The sequence below is a fragment of the Sporisorium graminicola genome, chromosome SGRAM_8 (assembly GCF_005498985.1).
Source record: "Sporisorium graminicola strain CBS 10092 chromosome SGRAM_8, whole genome shotgun sequence".
Lineage (NCBI taxonomy): Eukaryota > Fungi > Basidiomycota > Ustilaginomycetes > Ustilaginales > Ustilaginaceae > Sporisorium > Sporisorium graminicola.
The window spans coordinates 1,473,180-1,494,329 of NC_043738.1; the positions used below are offsets into that span (position 1 = coordinate 1,473,180).

The following is a 21,150-nucleotide window of genomic DNA, read 5'->3' on the forward strand; positions in this document are numbered from 1 at the left end:
GGACGGTAGAGCACGCTTCAATAAGAGGGTAGGAAAGGGGAAGAAAGTGTGGATGGGGTTGCCAACAAAGGCTGCTGACGGGCTGTCTGGACTTCAGCTAGCTGCCTTGATACTGGGTGTTGGAAGATATAGATACGGTCGAGTCCCAAGCGTTTTGACGGGAGCAGAGATTGTTAATGGCAGTGAAGGAGAGAAGATCGTGGTTTCGAGTGCCAAGCCGTTCGCTGATAATCGAATCCTCGTGTGCACTGACTCGTTCCGACGGGGTTTGATCTTCAGAGACAAGAGTGGTCCGAGCCAATCAACAGGAGCGAGCGCCCGCTTGGTTCTCCTCGACCAACACGTCGCAGCAGGAAACCCTGATTCCTTTCACCCTGATTCCTTCGCCCTAGTGACCAGGGAAGCTCTAAGTGCCACTGGACCAGCTACAGTAGCGAGGACCGCCGCTATGCCATTGGCTGAATGCACCAGTGGCGGTCAAACTTGGTCTTATCAGTTTAACGGCCGTCTGATTGCAATGTGCTCAATTTCAAGAATTTTCGGCCATGCACTACAAACCGTTTTGTATTCAATCATGCCTCCACGCGTTATCGAGTTTGAACTGTGACAGCGCTTCGGGTCTGACTCGACTTTCACTTGACTCGCATCTTGTGCTATTGCTGCTGCTGTCAATTTTTCTTTTCTTTCCTGACACCTGGGCACCTTCAGCAATTGACAGCTTTTGCTTCTTTGGTGGCAAGCAACAAGTAACGGATTCGCACACACGAAGCTGGTTTCCGAAGTCCGCTGGTCGCTTTCTTGACAGACTCACTTCAGACACTTCAGGCAAATTATAGAGTATCTGACTGAATCGGAACGAGGAGCGGGACAACGATAACGTCGACAAGAGTACATGAAACAATAAAAAAAGAGAGAGATGGAAAAGGGACCGAGAAGTAGCTGTGAGTCCGTCGGGATCGAGCCAGTCGAGGTGTTGGAAAGGTGTCGGTGGCAACAAAGAAGGAAAAAGGTCTTAACAGTCTGTCCTGAGACTGCAAGTAGTGATTGGAAAGACTTGGTTGGCTGACCTCGATGGGTCTGCGGAAAAGTAAAGACGAGCCTCTAACGGCCCCGCAGCATGCTAACTGAGGTGCGGGGCGTCATCGACTCTTGAAACGCCGAGCACATCATCCAGCTCTGCCCCTGAGCAGAGCAGAGTTGAGTTAGGATTTGGTGCCGCGGCGTCTGCTTCGAGAAAAAGAAGCCCGTCGAACAAGTGCGCTCATACTGCAGTCAAGAAGCTAGCGGACTGCAGCGGCGCTTGATCAAAAAAATGCGACGGGTTGAAAGCAACAGCATTGGCGTACTGTTGCTGTTGTTGCTGCTGTTGCTGCTGTTGCTGTTGCTGTTGCTGTTGGAAATGGAGCTGGAGTTGAAGCTGTTGCTGCTGTTGCAGCTGTTGTGCATTGCGAACATGTGCGAAGTTGTTTGTGTTCATTGAGAACATCTGCGCGTGTCCGCTTTGCCCTAGGACGGCGGGAACGCCGTCCAGACCCATCTGCACCCCGGAGGCGAGCTGTCGGTTGCCGTTGATATCAAGGCCGTGATTGTTGCTGGGCGACGAGAACGCAAGGCCAGCATAGGTGAGCTGCTGACTGGCAGCACCGCCCTGCCCCTCCAATGTGCCTGGCTGAATCCAGTTTCCGCCAGCGTCATCAAAGCTGCCGTTGCGTTCGGTGGCTCCAATATCGCCAGAGCCAGACAAAGCACCGGGAGAAGCACTGTTGGTGGAAATTGGATTGGCGGGGATCGACAGGAAGCTGGGCGGCTGTCCATACACTCCAGGAGTTTGCGAAATTGGGGTGAAGCCGGTGACACCGGACGGGACCGAGCTCGAGAGAGAGCCGCGCATGCTCGAGGCGGCCGAGCAAGACGATGTAGGGCTGTTCTTGCCGCCCTCCCCTTCGCTTCCATTGGCAGAAGGTCCGTCATCGTCATCGAGATCATAGACCTCGACAAGCTGCCCCGAAGTACTCATACCGACCTGACGCTTCTTGTTGCCCATCTCAGCAAGTGGAACTGGCAACTCGTCGACAGGAGGCGGAGGGAGCGTCTCAAGACCGGCCTGTGCGAGGAATTTATTGAGCTGTTGACGCAGCTGCATGTTTTCTTGGCGCATGTTGTCGATCTTGAGGCGGTAGATCGACTCGCGCGTCATGGCGTCGGCAACAAAGTCAAGCGACTTGTTAACGATGAGCGATTTGGAGGGTCGTCGCACGTCCGAGATGGCGGGCAACGACGCTGCGAGCTGAAGGAAGCGGCCGTTCAGAGATTCTCGGCGTGCTCGCTCGATGGCGTTGTGAGTGGCCCGGCGCTCTGCGCTGGTGCCCTTCTTGTTGCCTCCACCGCTTCCGGCGGGCCGCTGGAAGATGGGGACACTGGGAGGCTGGCCGTTGGCCTCGACCGAGTTGATCGATTGCATGCTGTACGATGCGTTTGGGGAAGAGGAGGAGGGTGAGGAGCTACAAGGTAGTTGCAAGATAGGAGGCGCAATGGCAGCCGATCGCTATCTGTGCGTGGAGACTGGCGGGGGTCGAAGGTGGTGAGAAATGATAGCAGTAAGATGCAAGGGCAGCGACCAGAGGCGCGCGATGAATATCTTGACTGTCTAGGCGGAGAGCACGATTGCGATGATGGGAGCCTGGGGATGGAAGGCTCGGATGTGGTGATGAGGGATTGCTTCGGATGACGAGCCAGGCGAAGCTGTTGGCGGGATGAAAGGCGGTAAAGGCGGAAGGTGGTGAGTGGCGAGCAGGCTGTTTCGCGAGTAAAACTCAAGCGGACTAGGCTGTTGAGCGTAAAGAGCATGGTGAGAATCGTTGACAGAGTAGGGAACGGTAAAAGCAAGTAGGTGAAAATGACAAGTGTCAGTAGGCGGACTTGTATGAGGACGGATAGAGAAGTTATTTCAAGGCGCTTGGCTTGCTAGAGGGTGAATGGGGCTGAGCGTGGACGAAGAAGGCAGCGGAAAGGCAGCGTACTGAGCGGAAGGGCGAGCTATAAGACCAGAAGGTTGATGCCATCATCGAGCGAGCATCGGCAAGCCAAACAGACTGAAAGGTATTCCCTAAGGGCATTTGTGTAAATCGCACGTGCCATGGCCCGGCCTGCTCAACAATGGTCGCGGCTCCATTACGGCGCCGGGCCGGCGAGTGCAGACACATCAGCGTGCTGTGAAGTGCAGGCCCATTGTGCGTGACACCAAAAGCAGCGAGCAATACTGTGTCTATGGTCGGGCTATAACCGGCATGCAATAAATCTGTGCTATGTCCCCTTCGGATTGATGCTTATCGCCGAGGGTGATGGACTGCGTTCGGCTTCGTGGCCAACGACGGAACACGAAGGTTGACGCTTGTAGGCGCTATCCATGATACTGAAGCTCGAGGTACAGCTTGGCATTGGCGAAGATACCTCTGGTCGGACTTTGTTGGGTTAAACGAGGTTGGGTATTGTGCAGTCCTAAACGCTAAACGCTACGAATGGAGACCACGTTCGGATACTGACGCGTCACTCGTAAACAGGAGCCAAGCGCATCGAAGCGAAAGAGATACTTACCACAAGCTCTGAGGGATGGCGGCGGTGAAGGGGAGGCGGCGACGGCGGCAGCAACAGCAGCAGCGGACGGAGTGGATGATGGTGACGAGGATGGTGGAAAAGAGGCAAGAGGGCGTTGCGTTCGATTGGACCCGGTTGCCTGCTCCTCTGCCGACCCTCCTTGGCAACAGCTTGCGTGGTTCAAGTCGCCGTCTTGCGGACTTGGTTCGCTCGCGCTCTGGCCCTCGCTTCTTTTCGCCCCTTTCAAAGGTGTTCTATGGATGTTCTCCGATGGCGTTTCGAGGCACAGAGATGGCCACGCATTGCTCGGCTCATGCAGGATGCTGTACCGACCAACACGTTACAAATTGAAATCAGATTCGGCGGGACACTGCAGCGACAGCAACACAGACGACGAAAAAGCTGGCCGACTGGCACCGATGGCGAGCGCGAAAGGCAGAGAGAGGGAGAGCAAACTACGCAAACCCTTTTTGTCTTCTGCAGCCGAGGCGCTGTAGCGAGCAACGAGTCGCATAAAACCACACTCAGGCACACATCGAATTTTGCGAGAGCACAGGGCACTTCGCCCAATTTTGCTGCGTGGTCCACCGTCAGCCGTTGCAGATGCGGTGCAGGCATGTATGCTTCCTCCGGTTCGCCCCAACGCAACGGAGCCATTCGATTGTTTTGCCTGCCTGCTTGCGTGCCTGCCTGCCCGCTTTCCCATCATGTGCCGAGGCTGTCTGTCGCTCACAGAGAAAGTTGCGGTTGCTCTGCCCCTACCCTTGCCGCCGCCGCGAGCCCGCATTTGTACGCCGAAGCTGTACTGCCACAGCACGTAGCGCTTCTGCCATCTGTTAGTCGCTTATAAAGTGAAGGTTTAAGCGGGACGAGCCAACGCCGCGTATTCCGGTCTGGCGTCATTCTCCGCTTTCTACGAGCCATCAGCTGTCTGCCCCCACCACACACCACTGCTTCCAACTTTCTCTTCGTTGGTAAGGTCGTGTTGTTCGCACTTGCTTGATCTTACCATGACCAATGGATGTCTTTTTTGGTGTTAGCGCATGGGTAAGCCGAGAGAATGTCGCTCAGGCTAACCCTGATCAATATCGTCCGAGAACCAAGATATTTCTCGGGAGGGAATCGCCGAGGCGGAGAGGAAATGGCCGTTTAACCGATCTCCGTGGCTGTCAAGCGGTGAATTGAGCGTCCCATAGGTGCAAGACTGAAAGCAGCAAGATTCCAATTTCCAAAAGAAGGTGAGCTACGAAAGCAAAGACCGGTCAATTTCCGAAGGCTCGGTTCACCTCACTCGAAGGCAGGCTGTGGAGGCCATCATCGCCAAGTCGAGGTCCAATCCAATTCGTCGCGTCGTTATCAGATCCAATACATGCTGCTGTTCCCGCATGCCTGCCTAGCAAGTTGTGCCTCCGAGACTACTCGTTGGCAACCTGGCCGTGGCTCTACTCCACCAGCGAGCTGCTTCGTCGCAACACCGGCCGATACTGGGGGGATCGATCGTGACCACGCGTTAGAGCCGGCGAGCACAGCCTCCGCATCGTGTGGGTCTACCATTTCGGCGTGTTGGCATTCCTTCCCCTCACTTTGTGTAACACTGAACTGGCCGACCGAGACGCTGCAAGGTACAGAGCATAGCCATAAGCTAATCCAGAACGTTCAACCCTCGGCGCCAATTGATTGCGTTTCCGCGTGGCTCTGCCAGTTTGTTGAAATGATCATGCGACAACGCAAGCAAGACCCCTCACGAGCTGGCCTGGCCGTATTGCAGACTCAGCAGCCAACATCCACGACAAGCGTGTGTCACAGCGACTTCTAGCGAATGTCTCCTTCACGAGCGGAGGACTGTACTCGTCCACAGCAAGCACGTTCAAGACAATCGTCTTCCGCCGGTCACCATCCGTCAGCGCTGAAGGCTCGACTCTGCGATGCCAGTTAGGCGCCACCAGGAAGGACAAGCTGGAAGGGTGTTAGATCGCGTTTCAGAAATTAACTAAATTGTATGAAAAGGACAGACATCGGCCGTACAGTTTTGACACGTGACCTTTTTGAAGGTTTCGGCTCCGAATTTTAAGGGCGCCTCGAGTTCGTGATGCATCGAGCCGCTAGAATCAGTCCGCCGGTCGTCGTGGTCGCGAGAAGGCCTTGGCTGTTGATGCGGAGACCCGTGCTTTCACCATCTCTCTAACCTCGACAAGATCAACAACATATCGTCAAGGTAAGCATCAGCACCTACACACTCCGAGCTCTCGACAATCTTAGCGACGTGCTGCTCACCAGCCTAAGTCACCGACCACGACCGCTCACCAACTTCATCACCCATCCTTGCATCCACCAACTTGTCATTTCCTGCACTATCATTGACTTTACACAGATGAAGGTCGAGATTTGCGCTTTCTCCCAAAGGAAGATCTACCCGTAAGTTGTCAAGCCATCGCACCACACGCATTCCATGGGCTGCAGCTACACCGACAGTTCGACAAAGTATCGCCAACTCGCAGATGCATTTCTACTTCGTATCAGCATATTCGACCACATTCAATGCAACAAGGCATATCATGGATCTTGCTGGTACCAGTAAAGGGGCAGAAGTCGAGATCGTACAGTAGCAGGAGATCGAAAAGGCCGGGAGAGTGGAGCTGGATTCACACGAGCATCCATGTCTTCTGGCCTCTCAAAGGGTCAATTACGGGCCATGCGACCGCACACCAATTACTCAGCACACTCGTAAAGCCGATCTAAGCATCACCAGACTCATCGACCGCCCGTAGCATGCGCATCAACATCCATGTGCCGACACACGTTGGAGTCTTACGAGGATTGCCCCGGGGGGGGGGGGCATTCCGTAAGAGCGATATGTCGGCATAGGGGTACAATCATGGTGTTGGGACTCGGCGATAACAACAGCACGGCCACGTTGACACATATTAGAAGGGACAACGTCTGCCGGACTAGCACGGTATCAGGACTTGGATCAGAAGAAGGCGCGGAACGATGCATGGATTCTGTTGCTCTCCGACCACCATCACTTCCTACGACGCAGGAGTAGAGTTTCGGAGTAAGACACCGCTTGCAAAGGTAGCGCTACCATATCGCATTTGATGTGCGACATCTTCATATCCACCCTCCACAGACACCAATTTCCTGCTGCAGCCCATGAATGCTCCTCTCCGACCTTTCACCTTCACAGTGATTACTGACTCACGACGCACCCGCACACCAAAATCGCATTCTGACTTGCAACAGTGGTAAGGGTCGTCTCTACGTTCGTGGCGACAACAAGGTAAGTTTTCCTTCAAGCCTGAATTTCGGCAGGCAAAAGTCACAAGTCCAGTCCGACAGATCCGTACTTCGGGAAGCACATGGACGAGGAAGCATCATAGGCGCTGGCTGTAGAGTCAGTCCGTACTGGATTTGCCGGATTTCAAGGATGACAGCAATGTCGTCGATCAGCGCGCAGGAGCTGGGACGCTGCCATTTGCTGCCTCGATTCAGGTTTTTCATTGTAGAGAGACGCCAGACAGGCCGACTGACCCTGTTGCACACACTCGATCGCTCTCTGGCCGCCCACTGTATAGGTCTTCCGCTTTGTCAGCTCAAAGAACGAGTCGCTCTTCCTGCAGCGCAAGAACCCCCGTAAGATCGCCTGGACTGTCGTCTACCGCCGACTCCACAAGAAGGGTGTGACCGAGGAGGTCGCCAAGAAGCGCTCGCGCAAGACGGTTAAGCACCAGCGTGGTATCGTGGGTGCCTCGCTCGAGCAGATCAACGCTCGCCGAAACCAGAAGCCCGAGGTTCGTGCCGCCGCCCGCCAGGCCGCCGTTGCCAAGAGCAAGGAGGACAAGAAGGCCAAGGCCGAGGTTCGCAAGGCCAACAAGGCCAAGTCGGTCGGCGCCGGTGGTGCTGGTCCCCAGATTTCGCGACAGCAGATGAAGGGTGGTGCCGGTAAGGTCCGTGTCTAAATTTGCACACGAAGCTTGACCCTGCACTCCTTCCCTTCCCCTCATGTCTCTTTCTCTGCCCGCCGCATTTGTTACATTAGCTATCTGGACCACACTCTGTGATTGCGGCATCGTTCCTGTCCATGATATGCACCGTATGCACCATTATCGCACTCCCTCTCCCTCACCACAGTACTGATGGATCATTCATTTTTTGAGCGATCCATCAAACCAAACCAAAAAGCAATCACACACACCGTGTCGACACCAGCTGTGACCTTGTGATCGCAGTGTGACTGCGTCGGTGACCTTTGATGCACCGAGATGAGGCGCCGACACTCTGATTGCGCAGTTGAAGTGAAGCATAGAGCCGTGTCCGCCTCTTGCCCGCATGACGGAACCATTGGTCTTCGTGTAAGCTGGTGAGCGGGACGTGGTTGTGAGGAAACCCGACCCCTGTTGTCGGCCTAACAAATAAAACGCTTTATTCGGCCGGCTGCGGGCGAGCAACAGCGGCTATTATGTAAGCGTCTATTCGATTGCTTACGTCCGGTCCGCCGTGGATTTCGATTTTCGTGTGAAATTTGGAACTGTCAGATGTGCCGATCCACCGAAGGAGCACGGCTGCGCGCAATTTTGTTATTTTCTTTTTCTTTTCCTTCGAGTGATGACACTTGACTGGCGGAGTACGGCTCAACCAGGCCGAACAAGCACCCTCGCGAAGCTAAAAATCACTAGCTGAATGTCATCAAAACCACTCCAGCTGGTCCTTTCTTGAACCCACTCTTGAGTGAAGATACTTATGCCACTGCAGAGGGTGCTAACAGATCTTTACGAAACTTATCGTCCGATGCACAAAGAGGATAGCTCGATGCGGTGGTGTCCGTGCTGCCAAGTTGGAATTGAGCAGAGCCACAGCCTGGGCTTGAAGAAACGCGCTCGCTGGCAAAAGAGGATGGATTGACAATGCATTTGGCACGCGTGCAGCCCTGAGCAGCGCCAAAATTTTGGGAGCGTGTGTGCGCGTACTGTGTGTGTATTTTCTGCCTCTCTCATTCTCTCGGAATTCGCCTGGAAGTGAACATCCGGCAAAAGATCGCCGCGGGTTTTTGCTGCTGTTGCTGTTACTCTGCGGCTCCCTGCCTTTCTGTCATTCCGGACGCAGGCAAGGCAAAGGCAGGCAGGCAGGCAAAGGCAGCGTGTCCAAATCCGAGCCAAATTGACACAAGATCATCGAACCCTCCCCATCGTTCTTACCTCGACCTAACCTTGTCCACATCGCTTACCATCACTGTGGCTCTCCAAGGGCGTTCCGTAGCTTATTTTTGCGTTAACGCTACTGCCAGGTCGGACAACCCCCCCGCGAAAAGCCGGCTGGTCACTGCAGTGCCGCCTTACGACACAGGCTCGGCACCACATCCCAACGTCAACAGGCCTCGACTGGCACTTTGCCGCTTCAGCTATCGCGCTCGACGTTCGGGTCCAGGCAACTCCATCGACAGACACACGCTCGCATCCCTACCCGATATCGAGTCGCTCTTTGAGTCCCGTTCAGTCGCCGCTGTTGTCCATCCTCGACTCTGCTTCACAGCCGTCCAGCCGCCTGTTTACTTACAAGCTCAAGTCGACCCCGGTGGCCATAGATCATGGCGCCTGTCCCAACAACTTTCGACGCCCCCCACTTGAACGATCCATCTTCACTTGACGGCACCGCCAAGAGATCCAAACCACTCGCCTCTTCGCCTTCGCTCTCCGGTTTCCTTAAGAAGGGCGCACCCATTGTTGCTATCTCGTCTCCCGCTCCCTCTTCCAACAACATCATGCCCAACTCTGGAATTGACCTCGCCTCGCAACGTCGCGATTGGTCCGGCTTCTCTTCAAGCCCAGACAGCTCGCCCGATGTCGAATCAGCAGCACCGAGTCTCACGACCGGCTCCACCTCCGCATCCGTAGAGAGCCTCGAGTCGGTTCAGGACGCGCATCAGCGCAGTCTCACCGCCCGTTTCAACGCGGGCAAGGGCGATGTCTCGTCATTTGGCACCATCAACGGCTTGGCATACAGCGCAGCTTCCATGCAGCCTCCAACCAGCTTCGAGAGCAGCCACGACGGCGCCGACCTCATCCACTCCGAGTTCGGCTACTGTGCCAATCCAGACTACCGCTACACTTCGGAACACCGCAATGGAGACTCGCTCCCCAGCCCAATCGAGGAAGAACCCAGCTACTTCACCGTGCTCACCACGTACATCAGCTACATCATCCTCATTCTCATCGGACACATGCGCGACTACACTGGAAAACGTCTCTTCCCCAAGAGCTACCACCACCTCATGGAGCGCGACGGCTACGCTGCGCTCAACTCGGATTTCGACAGCTTCTACACTCGTCGTCTCAAGGCCCGTATGGATGACTGCTTCAGCCGTCCCGTCACTGGCGTCTGCGGTAGGACCGTCGTCTGCCTCGACCGTGTTGCGCTAGACTACCACCAGACCTTCCGTCTGACCGGCGACAAGACCCGTGCCCTCAACATCAGTGCCTACAACTATCTTGGTTTCGCTCAGTCTCACGGCGGTTGTGCCGATGCCGTCGAGGCCTGCCTGCACAAGTACGGTGTCAGCAGTTACGGCAGCCGCCTCAGCGCCGGTCACCTCGACCTGCAGAATCAGACCGAGAAGCTGGTGGCCAAGTTCGTGGGCAAAGAGGATGCCGTCGTCATCAGCATGGGCTTTGCCACCAACAGCACCACCATCCCTGCCATCGCCGGCGCTGGGACCTTGATCATTTCGGACGAATATAACCACAGCTCGATCCGCTTCGGTGCGCGTCTCAGTGGCGCGCATATCCGCCAGTACAAGCACAACAACATGAAGAAGCTCGAGTCGCTGCTGCGCGAGTGCATCAGCCAGGGTATGCCTCGCACTCACCGCCCATGGAAGAAGATCCTTCTCATTGTCGAGGGTCTTTACTCGATGGAGGGCACGCTCGTTAACTTGCCCGAGGTGATGCGTCTCAAGGAAAAGTACAAGTTCCACCTGTACATCGACGAGGCTCACTCGATCGGTGCGATTGGTCCGCAGGGCCGAGGTGTGTGCGATTATTTTGGCGTCGACCCTGCCAAGGTCGAGATCCTCATGGGTACCTTTACCAAGTCATTCGGTGCTGCTGGAGGTTACATTGCCGGCGACAAGAACATCATCGACCGGATTCGCTTGACCAACCATGCCAACGTCTACGGTGAGACGCTCTCGCCTCCCGTCTTGACCCAGATTGTTGCTTCGATGGCTTCCATCATGGGCGTGGGACAAGACCCCGAGGAGCTGGCGCTGTTGCCAAGCTGGGTGCAGCTGCCGCGAAACTTGCTGGATGGCAGTGAAGGACGCGAACGATTGCGACGACTTGCCTTCAACGCGCGATACCTCAGTAGCGGTCTGCGCAAGCTCGGTTTCATTGTGTATGGCCATCGCGACTCGCCGATCGTGCCGCTGCTCATCTTCCAGCCTGCCAAGATGTCGCTGTTTTCGCGAATGATGTTGGACAGGTCTTCGGTGCTCCCCCCCTCGCAGCGCTTTGCCGCCGAGGAGTCCGACATGTCGCCGGAAGAGCTCAAAGCGTTGGAGGACCCGGCTTCGCCCGCCAACATCGAGCGTCCTGCGCGTCCGCCAATCGTGGTCGTCGTGGTGGCCTACCCTGCCACGCCGTTGATCTCGTCGCGTGTGCGATTCTGTGTCAGTGCGTCGCACACCAAGAAGGACATTGACGACGTGCTGCGTGCGTGCGATGAGGTGGGCACGTTGCTGCACTTGAAGCATGGCTCAGGTGGCCCCGGTGGGCGATGGAGCGTGGAGAAGGTTGTAGAGAGGTGTTTGGACCTTGTCCACTGGAATGGCGAGGATCCTATCAACTAGGTCTTCGACCGGGGGGCCTACGACGTTGCTCCTTCTCGCACAGACACACACTCGCACTCAAACCTGATCATGGGCTTCAGTAGGCTAGGGATCTGACGCTTCTGCTTTGTCGATGATCGCTTTTCATGCCCCCTTCTCTCTCTTTGCAATGTATCATCCCTTTTTGGTTCTGGTGGCCTAGAGATTGGCTTCTGCAAAGTGCCTTGAGCGTGAGCTGGCGTTGTTCGGATGGAGACACTGAAAGGAACGCAATGCCGGTCCATCGCACGCTCTGCAATCGGCCATGAACAACCTCCTCTCTGCCTCCCTCGCTCTGACAACAGCATCCGCGCTTCGATCACAAAGCACTGGCGTGAGCTCCACCACGTAACCGAGACAAACGAGCGAACAGCAACGGGAGGAAAGTGTGCGGATTCTGGCAAAAGCGTTCTTCTAAGAAAAAGTGTGGTAGTTTGGCACAACCTCATGCTGCCTTGGGATCAGCGGACTCTGAAAGTAGCAAAGGAAAGTGCACGATTGCATCTGCACAGGAAAGCCAGCTACTTAGACAAGCTTGCTGAAGAGCTTGGGTGCGGTGCACTCTTGCGCGCAGTGAGCCAGGTGGACTGTAAACCCAATTATCAAAGACGATAAACGTGTCAGTATGAATAGGATCACAGAGAGGGTTCAAGTGATGTTGTATGTGGGGTAGGTTTGCAACTTACAGAACTCCTCGATGCAGTTTTCGCCCTCGAAACCCTTGCCCTCTTCGACACGCTTGGTGCACTCGTCGAAGTGGTGCTTGAGCGGAGCGCAAGCTTTAGACTTTTCGCATTCTGTTCGGGAGCATAGGATGCAGAAGAAGGTGAGTGTCGGCGTTCGACAGGGATGCAAGCCGGTTAGGTGGAAAGCTGGTGTGCGGATACGTACCCTCGTAGATGGCGGGCGCGGGCTGCGTTGCGTCGATACATTGATGAACGTGTTGTTATGCGTGTGTGGTGCGTGTGTGGGCAAAACGGTCAGAATGGTGAGTCGAAGCTCGATGCGGCATTGATCGATTGCCTGGGCGGCGGATCACTTACGTCTTCAGGCTCGTCCTCGTCCTCTTCCTCTTCCTTCTCCTCAGACTCTTCGGCGTCATCCGAAAATTCCTGAAAGGTTGTGAGAATACAAAGATAAACAAGAAAGTGGAGAAACGCTAGTCAGAGATCGAGTTCGTCGCTGGAGGTTGGCGTAACACTGGGGAATCCTCGCATCGATCATGCTGGTAGCGTTGTGTCGGAAGCGTTTTCAAGCCGCAAAGTCGTTCCACAGTTGAGCCACTTCAGGACTTCGGCGGCGGGTCAGGACGTCCGAAAGAAGTTGTGGAGATGCGAAGCCGCTACTCGCAGCAGAATCGATGCTATCGGAAGTGAACCGTCACGGCCTGCTGAATGTAACTAGGTTCTGCAACACCGGATCTGCCACAGCAATGTTGCTATCGAGATGGATTGCGAGCCGAGCCTATAGCGGCGGTGTTTACCCATGGATTGAGCTGTATTCCATCGGAAATGTAGGGCTGATCTGGAAGTCGGCTTCGGCGGCAGAAAGGGTGATTCGGACGCTGGGGCTGGTGCTGATGCTGAGGTAGGCGAAGCGAAGGCAGGCTGGACATCAACTTACCTCTTCGGCGTGAGCGACGGGCAGAAGCGACGAGAAGAAGCTCGAAACCGAGCTGAAGATGGACTCGTCGCCCGAAGCGGGGAGCGATACTGTGACAGATGAGGATGGCATGGCGTCGAGCGTCGGATGTGTGTTTGTAGAGGAGTGTCGACAAGATGATCACAGAGATGGCAGCAATAGATGGAAAGGCAGCGACGACGAGCAAGCACCACCAAAAATGTCGGATTCCCTTGGCCGGCAGCAGCGACAAGAAGAAGTTGGAATTGGCTCGCACCTCCATTCACCAACCGGCCAGCCTGCCCGTCTCTCTCCTTTGCAGACAGCGACTGCGACCTGCTGCTGCTTAGCTCTCGCGCAACAAAAGAGGCTTCGATTTGTAATGTCGACTTTGAGAGCTGTTCGCTCTCGCCGGAAAACAGCGGAAAGTCTTGATTTCGAATGGTAGAGCAAGAGACGTACGAGAAAGGGAGAGAGAGAAAACTCATCCGATCACAAATTAATCGGTGCTCTGGTCATGCAAATCACCGATTCTTCACTCCACAAGACTGCATTCGAGTTTTCCGTCAGCGTTCGGCTTCAGTCACCAAATTCAAGTAAGGGATCTCGAGCGCTGCTGAGTGGGAAAGTCGAGTGACTCGCGGTGCCTCCTCGCAAACGGCGCTTATTTCACGCTGCAATTTCAACCGTTACACCCGCCGAGTTAGTCACTCTCTGTCTCGGCTTGGCTGTCACGCACAATGGCTGGTGAGGACAGATTGCGCAACATCACTCATCGAAAGGGCCTCATCCATCCAACATCGCTCAACAACACTTGCCAAGACGGAATCGCAATCCTCCAAGCAGACGCAGCCGCCGTGGTTGCTCGTCAGCTTTGTTGTTTTTACATGCTGCTGCTGTTGCCGTGACTTGTGCTCGTGCACGTACCAATCACATCCTGCATGCAACGCTCGTTCATCCCGCCAAAATAGCAGCGACGGCATACATTCACCTAGCCACCAACATCGCCCCCACTGTCGTCCTCACACTATCAAGATTTTGGTTATCTTTACGACATGACCTGAATCTGCAACAACGTCACCTTTATGTCCAAATCAGCTCGTCTCCTCTCAGCAACATCTCCACTGACCGACCGATCGCTCAAGCAACATGGATCCCAATCGCTTGCGCTCCCCATCGTCAGCGCCGCAGCCCATGCCCACACACGCTGCGGCCTCGGCGGCATCGGCGTCGACCTCCAAAGCGAGCAGCAGCTTCAACCACATCCTCCGCACCTTCCGAGGCGGTGGTCGCTCGGCTTCGTCAGCAGCATCCACCGCATCTGGCAACGGCATCCCACCCAGCACACCCCTGGCACCCATCACCACCGCACTGCCCACTTCCCAAAACCCGTTCGAGCTGGGCGCCTCTGCATCGCTTGAACCCATCTCTCCCTACGACCTCACCAGCATCGAGCCTCCCGAGGGCGGTGCCTACGATGCACTCTTCGACGATCTTCGCGGCCCACTTCCAGCTACGGCAAAAGCGCGAGACGAGGCAGTTCGACAGCGTATACCCAAGATTCGAGCGCTAGCAGCTGCTGTCGAGCGCCAGAGCGGTCCCAGACCCATCTTTGCCGACGACGTTCCACTCGCCGAGGTCTTTCGTCTCTGCACTTTACTGCTCACCGCGGAACAGCCCCAAAAGCTGCGCATCGAAACCTGCAATCTCCTCACATTGTCCGTCAAGTTAGCCGACAAGCGCGCGGCAAACGCCTCCCCGGCCCTCACCGAGCTTCGTAACGGTGCGCCTGGTTCCCTCTCTTCCAAAATCCCAGATAGCGATCAACCCCTCGCCGCCATCGACCGCGCTCTCTTTTACCGCCTTGTACTCAGCGTCTCTTCCAGCGAAATCGACGACGAAGAAGTCGACGACAACACTCACGTCATTTTGGCCGGTTTACCAGCCCAGCTCAGCGCTCTCCAAGTGCTCACAAAGGATGGCCGTGACGTGGTAGGCTTTCCAGGTCTCATCTTGACGCTGACTCGATGGCTTCAAGTGGCCTGGACGGAGGTGCAGCGCCTGCGAGCGCAGCTCCACCCTTTGATCGACGAGTCTGGCAGGGTCGGACGCACTGGAGCCAAGGACAACTTCGACGAGACGGCCATTCAGCAGACTCGAGCCATTTCGCAACTCTCTTCCGTGGAGCGAGACGTCCAGATCATCCTTCAGCTTCTTACTGGCATCCTCAAATACAGCTTTGCGAGGATCCCCATAGCACATGCCGAAATGGTCATTCGTAGTGCCGCAGAGCTCATCATTGGCGAATCGACTGCCAGTACGCTCACTCTCCCTAGCTCTGTCATTGGCTCACCGCCGCTCAAAAGCACCCCTCTCCTCGGCTCGCAGCGCAGCTCGGTCGCGCCAACCCCATCCTCTCGCCGATCCCGTTCTCGCGACGCCAGACCCTTGGTGGATGGCTACTCGTACTACGGCTTGGAGACTATCAGCCCTTCCCCCGAAAGCAGCGAAACTTCGCCGTCTGCTACGCCGCGCTCGTCGAACAAGCTTGTCTCCATCGATGCTGTCACGTCACAGCTTCACAGCTCTGCAGCTCCTTCCTCGGCGAAACCGGCCAATGCCGCTCCGATGACCCTGGCAACGCTCGTGCCCACACGCGAAGCAGCTACAGCGCCATCTGCATCTCGAGCTGAGCTTGCCGGATCCGGCTACTGGGTCGGGCCGGAGCTTCACTTGGACGAAGTGCGCAGCTGTCTCAATCTGCTTGACGCAACGCTACGCTATGGACACCTGCCACCCGCCTGTATCAACGTGGTCGTCAAGATGCTGTGTCGCCTTCTGGGCTATTCGTGCATCGATCCTCGCTCTCCAGGCTTCATCAAGGAAAAGTCGGACGATCGCGAGGCCGATTGGCATCAGGAGGTGTTGCCAATTCTCTCCAACATTCTTCGAAGCCACTGTGCCAACGCAGCCCTTCGATCAGCACGCATCATTCTCACGGGACCCCCTGACATCCACAAGGCTACGCATCTCGAAGACCCTGCCGTGCTGGTCGGTGCCGTCAGCTTCTTCCGCTTGGCTCTGGCCCACGTCGCAGAGCAGGAACAGCAGAACACGCAAGGCTCAGCGTCCGGAGCTTCCAGCAAGGCGCAAAAGGAGGATGCGCTCGCGCCGTCCCTATCGCTTGCACTCATCATGCCCGCCTTGCGGGCTGCCTTGAAGCGTCAGTGCGATGTGCTCGACCTCGAGATTCTCCACCTCGTTTCCGATCTCCTCCCATCTACTTCAGCCGCCGCAGAGCCCCAGCCAACAGCTGCTAAGCGCCCAGCAGGTGAAAAGCAAGCCGCCTCGGACCGAGGAAGTGCACAGGCCAGCAAAATCGCTCGCGAGAAGAGATTCGCTCGCTCAGACTGGGATGCACTCCTCGACCTTGTCGTGGAGGCAAAGAGGCATCTCGAAGGCCTCAAGCTCAGCCATTCCGTTAGCAATGCTGCATATGGCCAGGCCTCGTTGCTGGAATCAAGCCCTGCCGGTCACACCGCTCCAGTCCTAGCGATACTCAAAGTGTTGGACAAGTTGAGTATCTCCCATCCACCCAAGGCTTTGCTGGACTCCAAGGAAACCGATCAGAAGCGTGCAGCAGAGGCCGACGAATCAGCAGTAGCACTCTCGCCACCATGGTCACCCAAGCTGGCATCGTTCCTGCTCACACTCTCACCGATTTTGCGCGATGCGACCGTCTCGAAGCTGGTACAATACCACTGGACGCAGCATCTCTGCTTGCCGAGCAATCCCGATTGGCTCTCCAACATCCGAGCTCTTCTGCAAGCCTTCTTCTACCGCAGCGAATCCCAGCCTCATCCCGGCGCAGATGAACAGAAAGCTCGTTACGATCTCGTCACGCTCGTCTTTGACCACGTCTACAATGCCGTGCAAGATCTCACTGCAGAGCGCGATCTCTTCATGACCGACATTGTGCTGCCGTTGGCCAATTCGACGCTCTCCTCTGAGACGGACCCAAGGACAGAAACGATGCTTCGCTCGGTTCTCGTCCAAGCAGCCGTTCTCAGCGGGTCTCAAATCCCCGGACCAGTGGACCCCGAAGCTGAGTCTGTGGAGAGGACCACGCAGGACCAACCGGACACTGACTTTGAAGAGGTCTTTGTCGAGGTTCGGAAGTTGCTGTGCAGGCTTGCACACTCTGCTCCGCCGCACAAGACGGTCGCATTCGATGTGCCTGCAGGCGACTCCGAAGAGGACCAACCGCGTTCCCGCTCCAACTCGGATGCCCCTCGCGGCAGTTCTATGAACGAGACCAAGGCGCGCAACGCCGCCCTCGACCTTATCGCCATCTTCAATCGCATGGCTTTCAGCACGCCCTGGATCGCCAACTCGGTCGACAGAGATATTGATCGATCCATTCGTCAGCGCTGGGAAAGAAAGACGCGCGCGGGGTGCATTGCCATCTATCGCGACCTCCTCGATCTTTTGAGAGTCAAGCCTGCTTCCAGCTCGAGCACGACGACAGCTGCATCTGGTAGCCCGGCTTGCACTTCGACCCGGCTCGCCATCCTCGAGTGGCTCTTGCGTTTCCGTACGGATCGTCAGCATCGTGTCTACCTTACCGGTGACATGGACGATTTGATTCGAGCAAGCGCCATCGTCCTCATGAAGGGACCGGCCGAAGCAGATGAGGGATCCGCTCTAGGACGGCAGCTCAGTTCAGCGTCGAACAACCCCGAGGTCCGCCCGCGAGCAGGCTCAAAGATGAGGCCTGGCACTGTCACCAGTCGTACTGAGCGCGAAGGGCGCGATGCTCAGCGAAACACGGACCCGGCGCCCAGATCCAAATCGCGTCTCCGCGAGCTGTCGCGAGAGAGGGGCAGGTCGGAGCGCAGCACAGACTCTGCCAAGCGTCCGCCAGGCGAACGAGCCCGCAGCACGAGCCAGCAGAGGGCCGTACGAACTGCACCCTATGAGCATCTCTGGCGCTTGCCGCAAACGATCTCGTTCGAGATGCCTGCCATCTTGCTGCGAAGCGACATCATCTACACCTACATCCACGAGCGCAACGACATAGAGTGCTGCGCCGGCAACACCCACCTACACAGTCACAAGGACAACAAGCCCGCTCCCATCCCCGTGTCCGAATTTTTGGGTGTTGCGATCGATATGCTTCGTTCCGAGCAGGACTGGGAAGTGATCTCGTACCTCCTCTGCCACCTTCCGCATCAGCTGAGCAACAAGCATCTTTTCTGCGGACCGAAGGCTCAGCACCAGGTGTTGCATCTGCGCAAGGAGATTTGTCAAGGTATTCTCGACGATGCGTTGCTGCCCAAAGTCATCCTACCGGACGATTTGAAGAAGACGGATGTCACTGCTGTAGTGTATGAGACGCTCATCACACTCATCGGGTACCGTACGCTCTTTTCGCGAGCAGAACAAGACGAGATGGTCGATGCCTTCATCCGGGGACTCAAAAAGTCGCACACGACTGCGCGATCCTGCATCAAGGCTCTTGCGATCTCATGCTACGAAATGCAGAAGAGCTTTACGCGCTTCTTCACCCAGATGCTCCTCACGCTCACGGCGGTGCGCTCACACATGACCATGAGCGTGCATATCCTCGAGCTCATCGCCACGGTCGCGCAGCATCCGGCCTGCTATGCCAACTTTACCGAGACCGACTACAGGCGTGTGTTCAGTATCGTGCTACAGTACATCGAGTATCACCAGAGTCCCGAAGCCGCCACCCGTGACGACTACCGTGCCAGTCCGGCGAGTTATTCGCTCTCGCAGTACGTGATGCTCATGGCGTTCTACAACATTTCACTCTGGTTTGTCATTCTCAAGATTGGCGATCGACCCAAGTATCTGCCTTACATCTCGCGCGGTTTGTTGAAAGCGAACGAGGGCATGGAGACATTGTCGGACCAGACCCAGGTGTGCTTCGACTTTCTCGCGAGGTTCACGTACTCCAACGCCGACTCCAAGCCCAAAAAGTCGTTCATCAACCAGCTCATCATGGGCGGACCATCAGCAGGCGCCAACAAGGGCAAAGAGGTGGGTCGTCACTCCAAGACGTGGCTCATGGGCAATGGTTTGCTCACCGTATCCACCGCCAAGAAGGCGGGTTGGGTCGAGATCGTCATCCGCCGTCCGTCCGGGACGGCTACGATGCTGTGCAAGCTTGAAAACGTTCCGATCGGATTGCTTCCGGATGAGAACGGAGAGAAGGATCAGCTCCCCGCCGTGCTCATGATGAATCGCGACCCGGATGTCATGGCTTCGCCGACGCTGGACGCGCCGGCAGATGAGGTGGACGAACCGGCAGAGGGCGACGACGCCAAGGGTACTGCACAGAAGAAAGAGAGAGGCAGCCTCCGTCGTCGCGTGGAGGATCGACTAGAGATCAGCGAGCGTCTTCGTGCTCGCAGGCCACGAGGCCCCGCGCACTTTGGCTTGGCTTCCCGACCACGGGCGTCTTCATTCTCGGTGGAGAGTTCTCGACCTTCGCGGACGCCGAGTGCCGTGCTGGGAGAGGAGCATGCCAGTAGCTCGCTAGCCATGCGGCAGGTGATGCGTGACATCCTAAGCCCCACCGATAAGGCGTTGTCCACGAACGCGGATTCGCACGGCGCTGGTGGCGGTTCAAGCGCAGCAAGCAAGGCCAAGACCACTTCGAAGGAGCCTGATGTGGATCCGAGCTTCTTTGCGCTGCAGCTCTCGACGTACCCGGACATGTTGCACGACACAGCGCCGATCCTACTTCCCGACGAGCCCGCGACGGACAGATTGATCAAAGCAGTCGACTTCACTCCCGTAGTCGACTTTCACAAGATCGGCGTCCTGTACGTAGGACCGGGGCAGGAGGACGAAGTGGACATTCTCAGCAACCGTCACGGATCGCGAGCGTATACCCGGTTTTTGCAGGGTTTGGGCCATTTGATCAAGTTGAAGGGTCAAGAAGATGTCTACACAGGCGGATTGGATCGCAACAATGACGAGCACGGCAAGCACGCGTACGTGTGGACGGACGAAATCTGTCAGATTGTTTATCATGCGGCGACGTTGATGCCGAACGACGAGCGCGATCCCATCCGACGCTCCAAGAAGGCTCTGATCGGAAACGACTTTGTTCACATTGTGTTTAACGAGTCTGGCCGCGACTACAAATTTGGCACCATTGCCGGGCAGTTCAACTACGTCAACGTTTGCATTTCACCCATGACGCGCGGAGGCGTCAATCTGGGCTCGGCCAACCCGGACGATGCGGTGTTCTACCAAGTGACGCTGCAGCGGCGTCCGGGCATGCCCGAGTTCTCGCCCGTGGGTGATGGTCAGCTACTGTCCGCCGAAGCTCTGCCCACGTTTGTGCGGATCTTGGCGCTGCACAGCAATGTGGCCAGTCAGATCTATTTGGATACGGGCGAGGCCATGCAGCCGTACTCGAGCAATTGGGTGTCGAGGCTGGGCCATATCCGAAGGGCGAGACAGCAGCATTTGGCCAAGAAGGCAAAGGCTGAAGGAGCGGATGCGGCGGTGGAGGTGCAGCATCCGATTGCGGGAATGTCGGTGAACTCGAGTATGGCCGAGCTGTATGATTTCACCAAGATGTACTAGCTGGTGCGTCGAAGTCGAGCTTTTGTAATGAATCGATCGATTTGCCGTGTCCGTCACTGTGTGTCTGTGCAATGATGATGGATTCGGGTTCGGGTGGGGTGGTGTGAGATTGGAGTGTGAATTGGAGGGAGGGCCAAAGCTAGATCAAGCTTTGGGTCATTTTGTTCCAGCAGTTGTTCCAGCGGTTGGCTGCATCTTCTGATACTCTGCCTCCTTCTCCTGGTTGATCTGGAGGTCCAGCATCCTCTTGCGCTTCTTCTCCTCCTGCCGTGCCTCATCGCGTTCTACACCGCGATACATAACCTCTCGTTCCTTCTCCTGCATGTAGTGAACACCCCATACCGTGAGGCCTGAAACAAGAAGCGAAGCTGCCAACGTGAGCTTGGCGGGGCGGGACATGCTGAGAGGCTGCAATTTCTGGAAGATACCGTGTGAACAAGGCGAGGCGAGGC

General features: G+C 56.3%; 5 protein-coding genes across 5 annotated transcripts; 3 read left to right on the forward strand and 2 right to left on the reverse strand.

The window, feature by feature from the left end:
* Positions 1 to 1,261: 1,261 nt before the first annotated feature.
* On the reverse strand, positions 1,262 to 2,461 carry EX895_006260 (uncharacterized protein; the record flags this gene model as incomplete). Its single annotated transcript, XM_029886852.1, has 1 exon — positions 1,262 to 2,461. One exon carries the CDS (start codon positions 2,459 to 2,461, stop codon positions 1,262 to 1,264), a length of 1,200 nt encoding a protein of 399 aa, XP_029737165.1.
* A 3,504-nt stretch (positions 2,462 to 5,965) lies between these two features.
* EX895_006261 (uncharacterized protein) lies at positions 5,966 to 7,553 on the forward strand (the record flags this gene model as incomplete). Its single annotated transcript, XM_029886853.1, has 3 exons — positions 5,966 to 6,009; positions 6,838 to 6,874; positions 7,170 to 7,553. 3 exons carry the CDS (start codon positions 5,966 to 5,968, stop codon positions 7,551 to 7,553), a joined length of 465 nt encoding a protein of 154 aa, XP_029737166.1.
* Positions 7,554 to 9,178: 1,625 nt separating this feature from the next.
* On the forward strand, positions 9,179 to 11,437 carry EX895_006262 (uncharacterized protein; the record flags this gene model as incomplete). Its single annotated transcript, XM_029886854.1, has 1 exon — positions 9,179 to 11,437. The coding sequence occupies one exon, from the start codon at positions 9,179 to 9,181 to the stop codon at positions 11,435 to 11,437; it is 2,259 nt and encodes a 752-aa protein (XP_029737167.1).
* Positions 11,438 to 11,980: 543 nt separating this feature from the next.
* On the reverse strand, positions 11,981 to 13,189 carry EX895_006263 (uncharacterized protein; the record flags this gene model as incomplete). Its single annotated transcript, XM_029886855.1, has 5 exons — positions 11,981 to 12,042; positions 12,142 to 12,252; positions 12,347 to 12,368; positions 12,499 to 12,567; positions 13,079 to 13,189. 5 exons carry the CDS (start codon positions 13,187 to 13,189, stop codon positions 11,981 to 11,983), a joined length of 375 nt encoding a protein of 124 aa, XP_029737168.1.
* A 1,035-nt stretch (positions 13,190 to 14,224) lies between these two features.
* EX895_006264 (uncharacterized protein) lies at positions 14,225 to 20,698 on the forward strand (the record flags this gene model as incomplete). Its single annotated transcript, XM_029886856.1, has 1 exon — positions 14,225 to 20,698. The coding sequence occupies one exon, from the start codon at positions 14,225 to 14,227 to the stop codon at positions 20,696 to 20,698; it is 6,474 nt and encodes a 2,157-aa protein (XP_029737169.1).
* Positions 20,699 to 21,150: the final 452 nt, after the last annotated feature.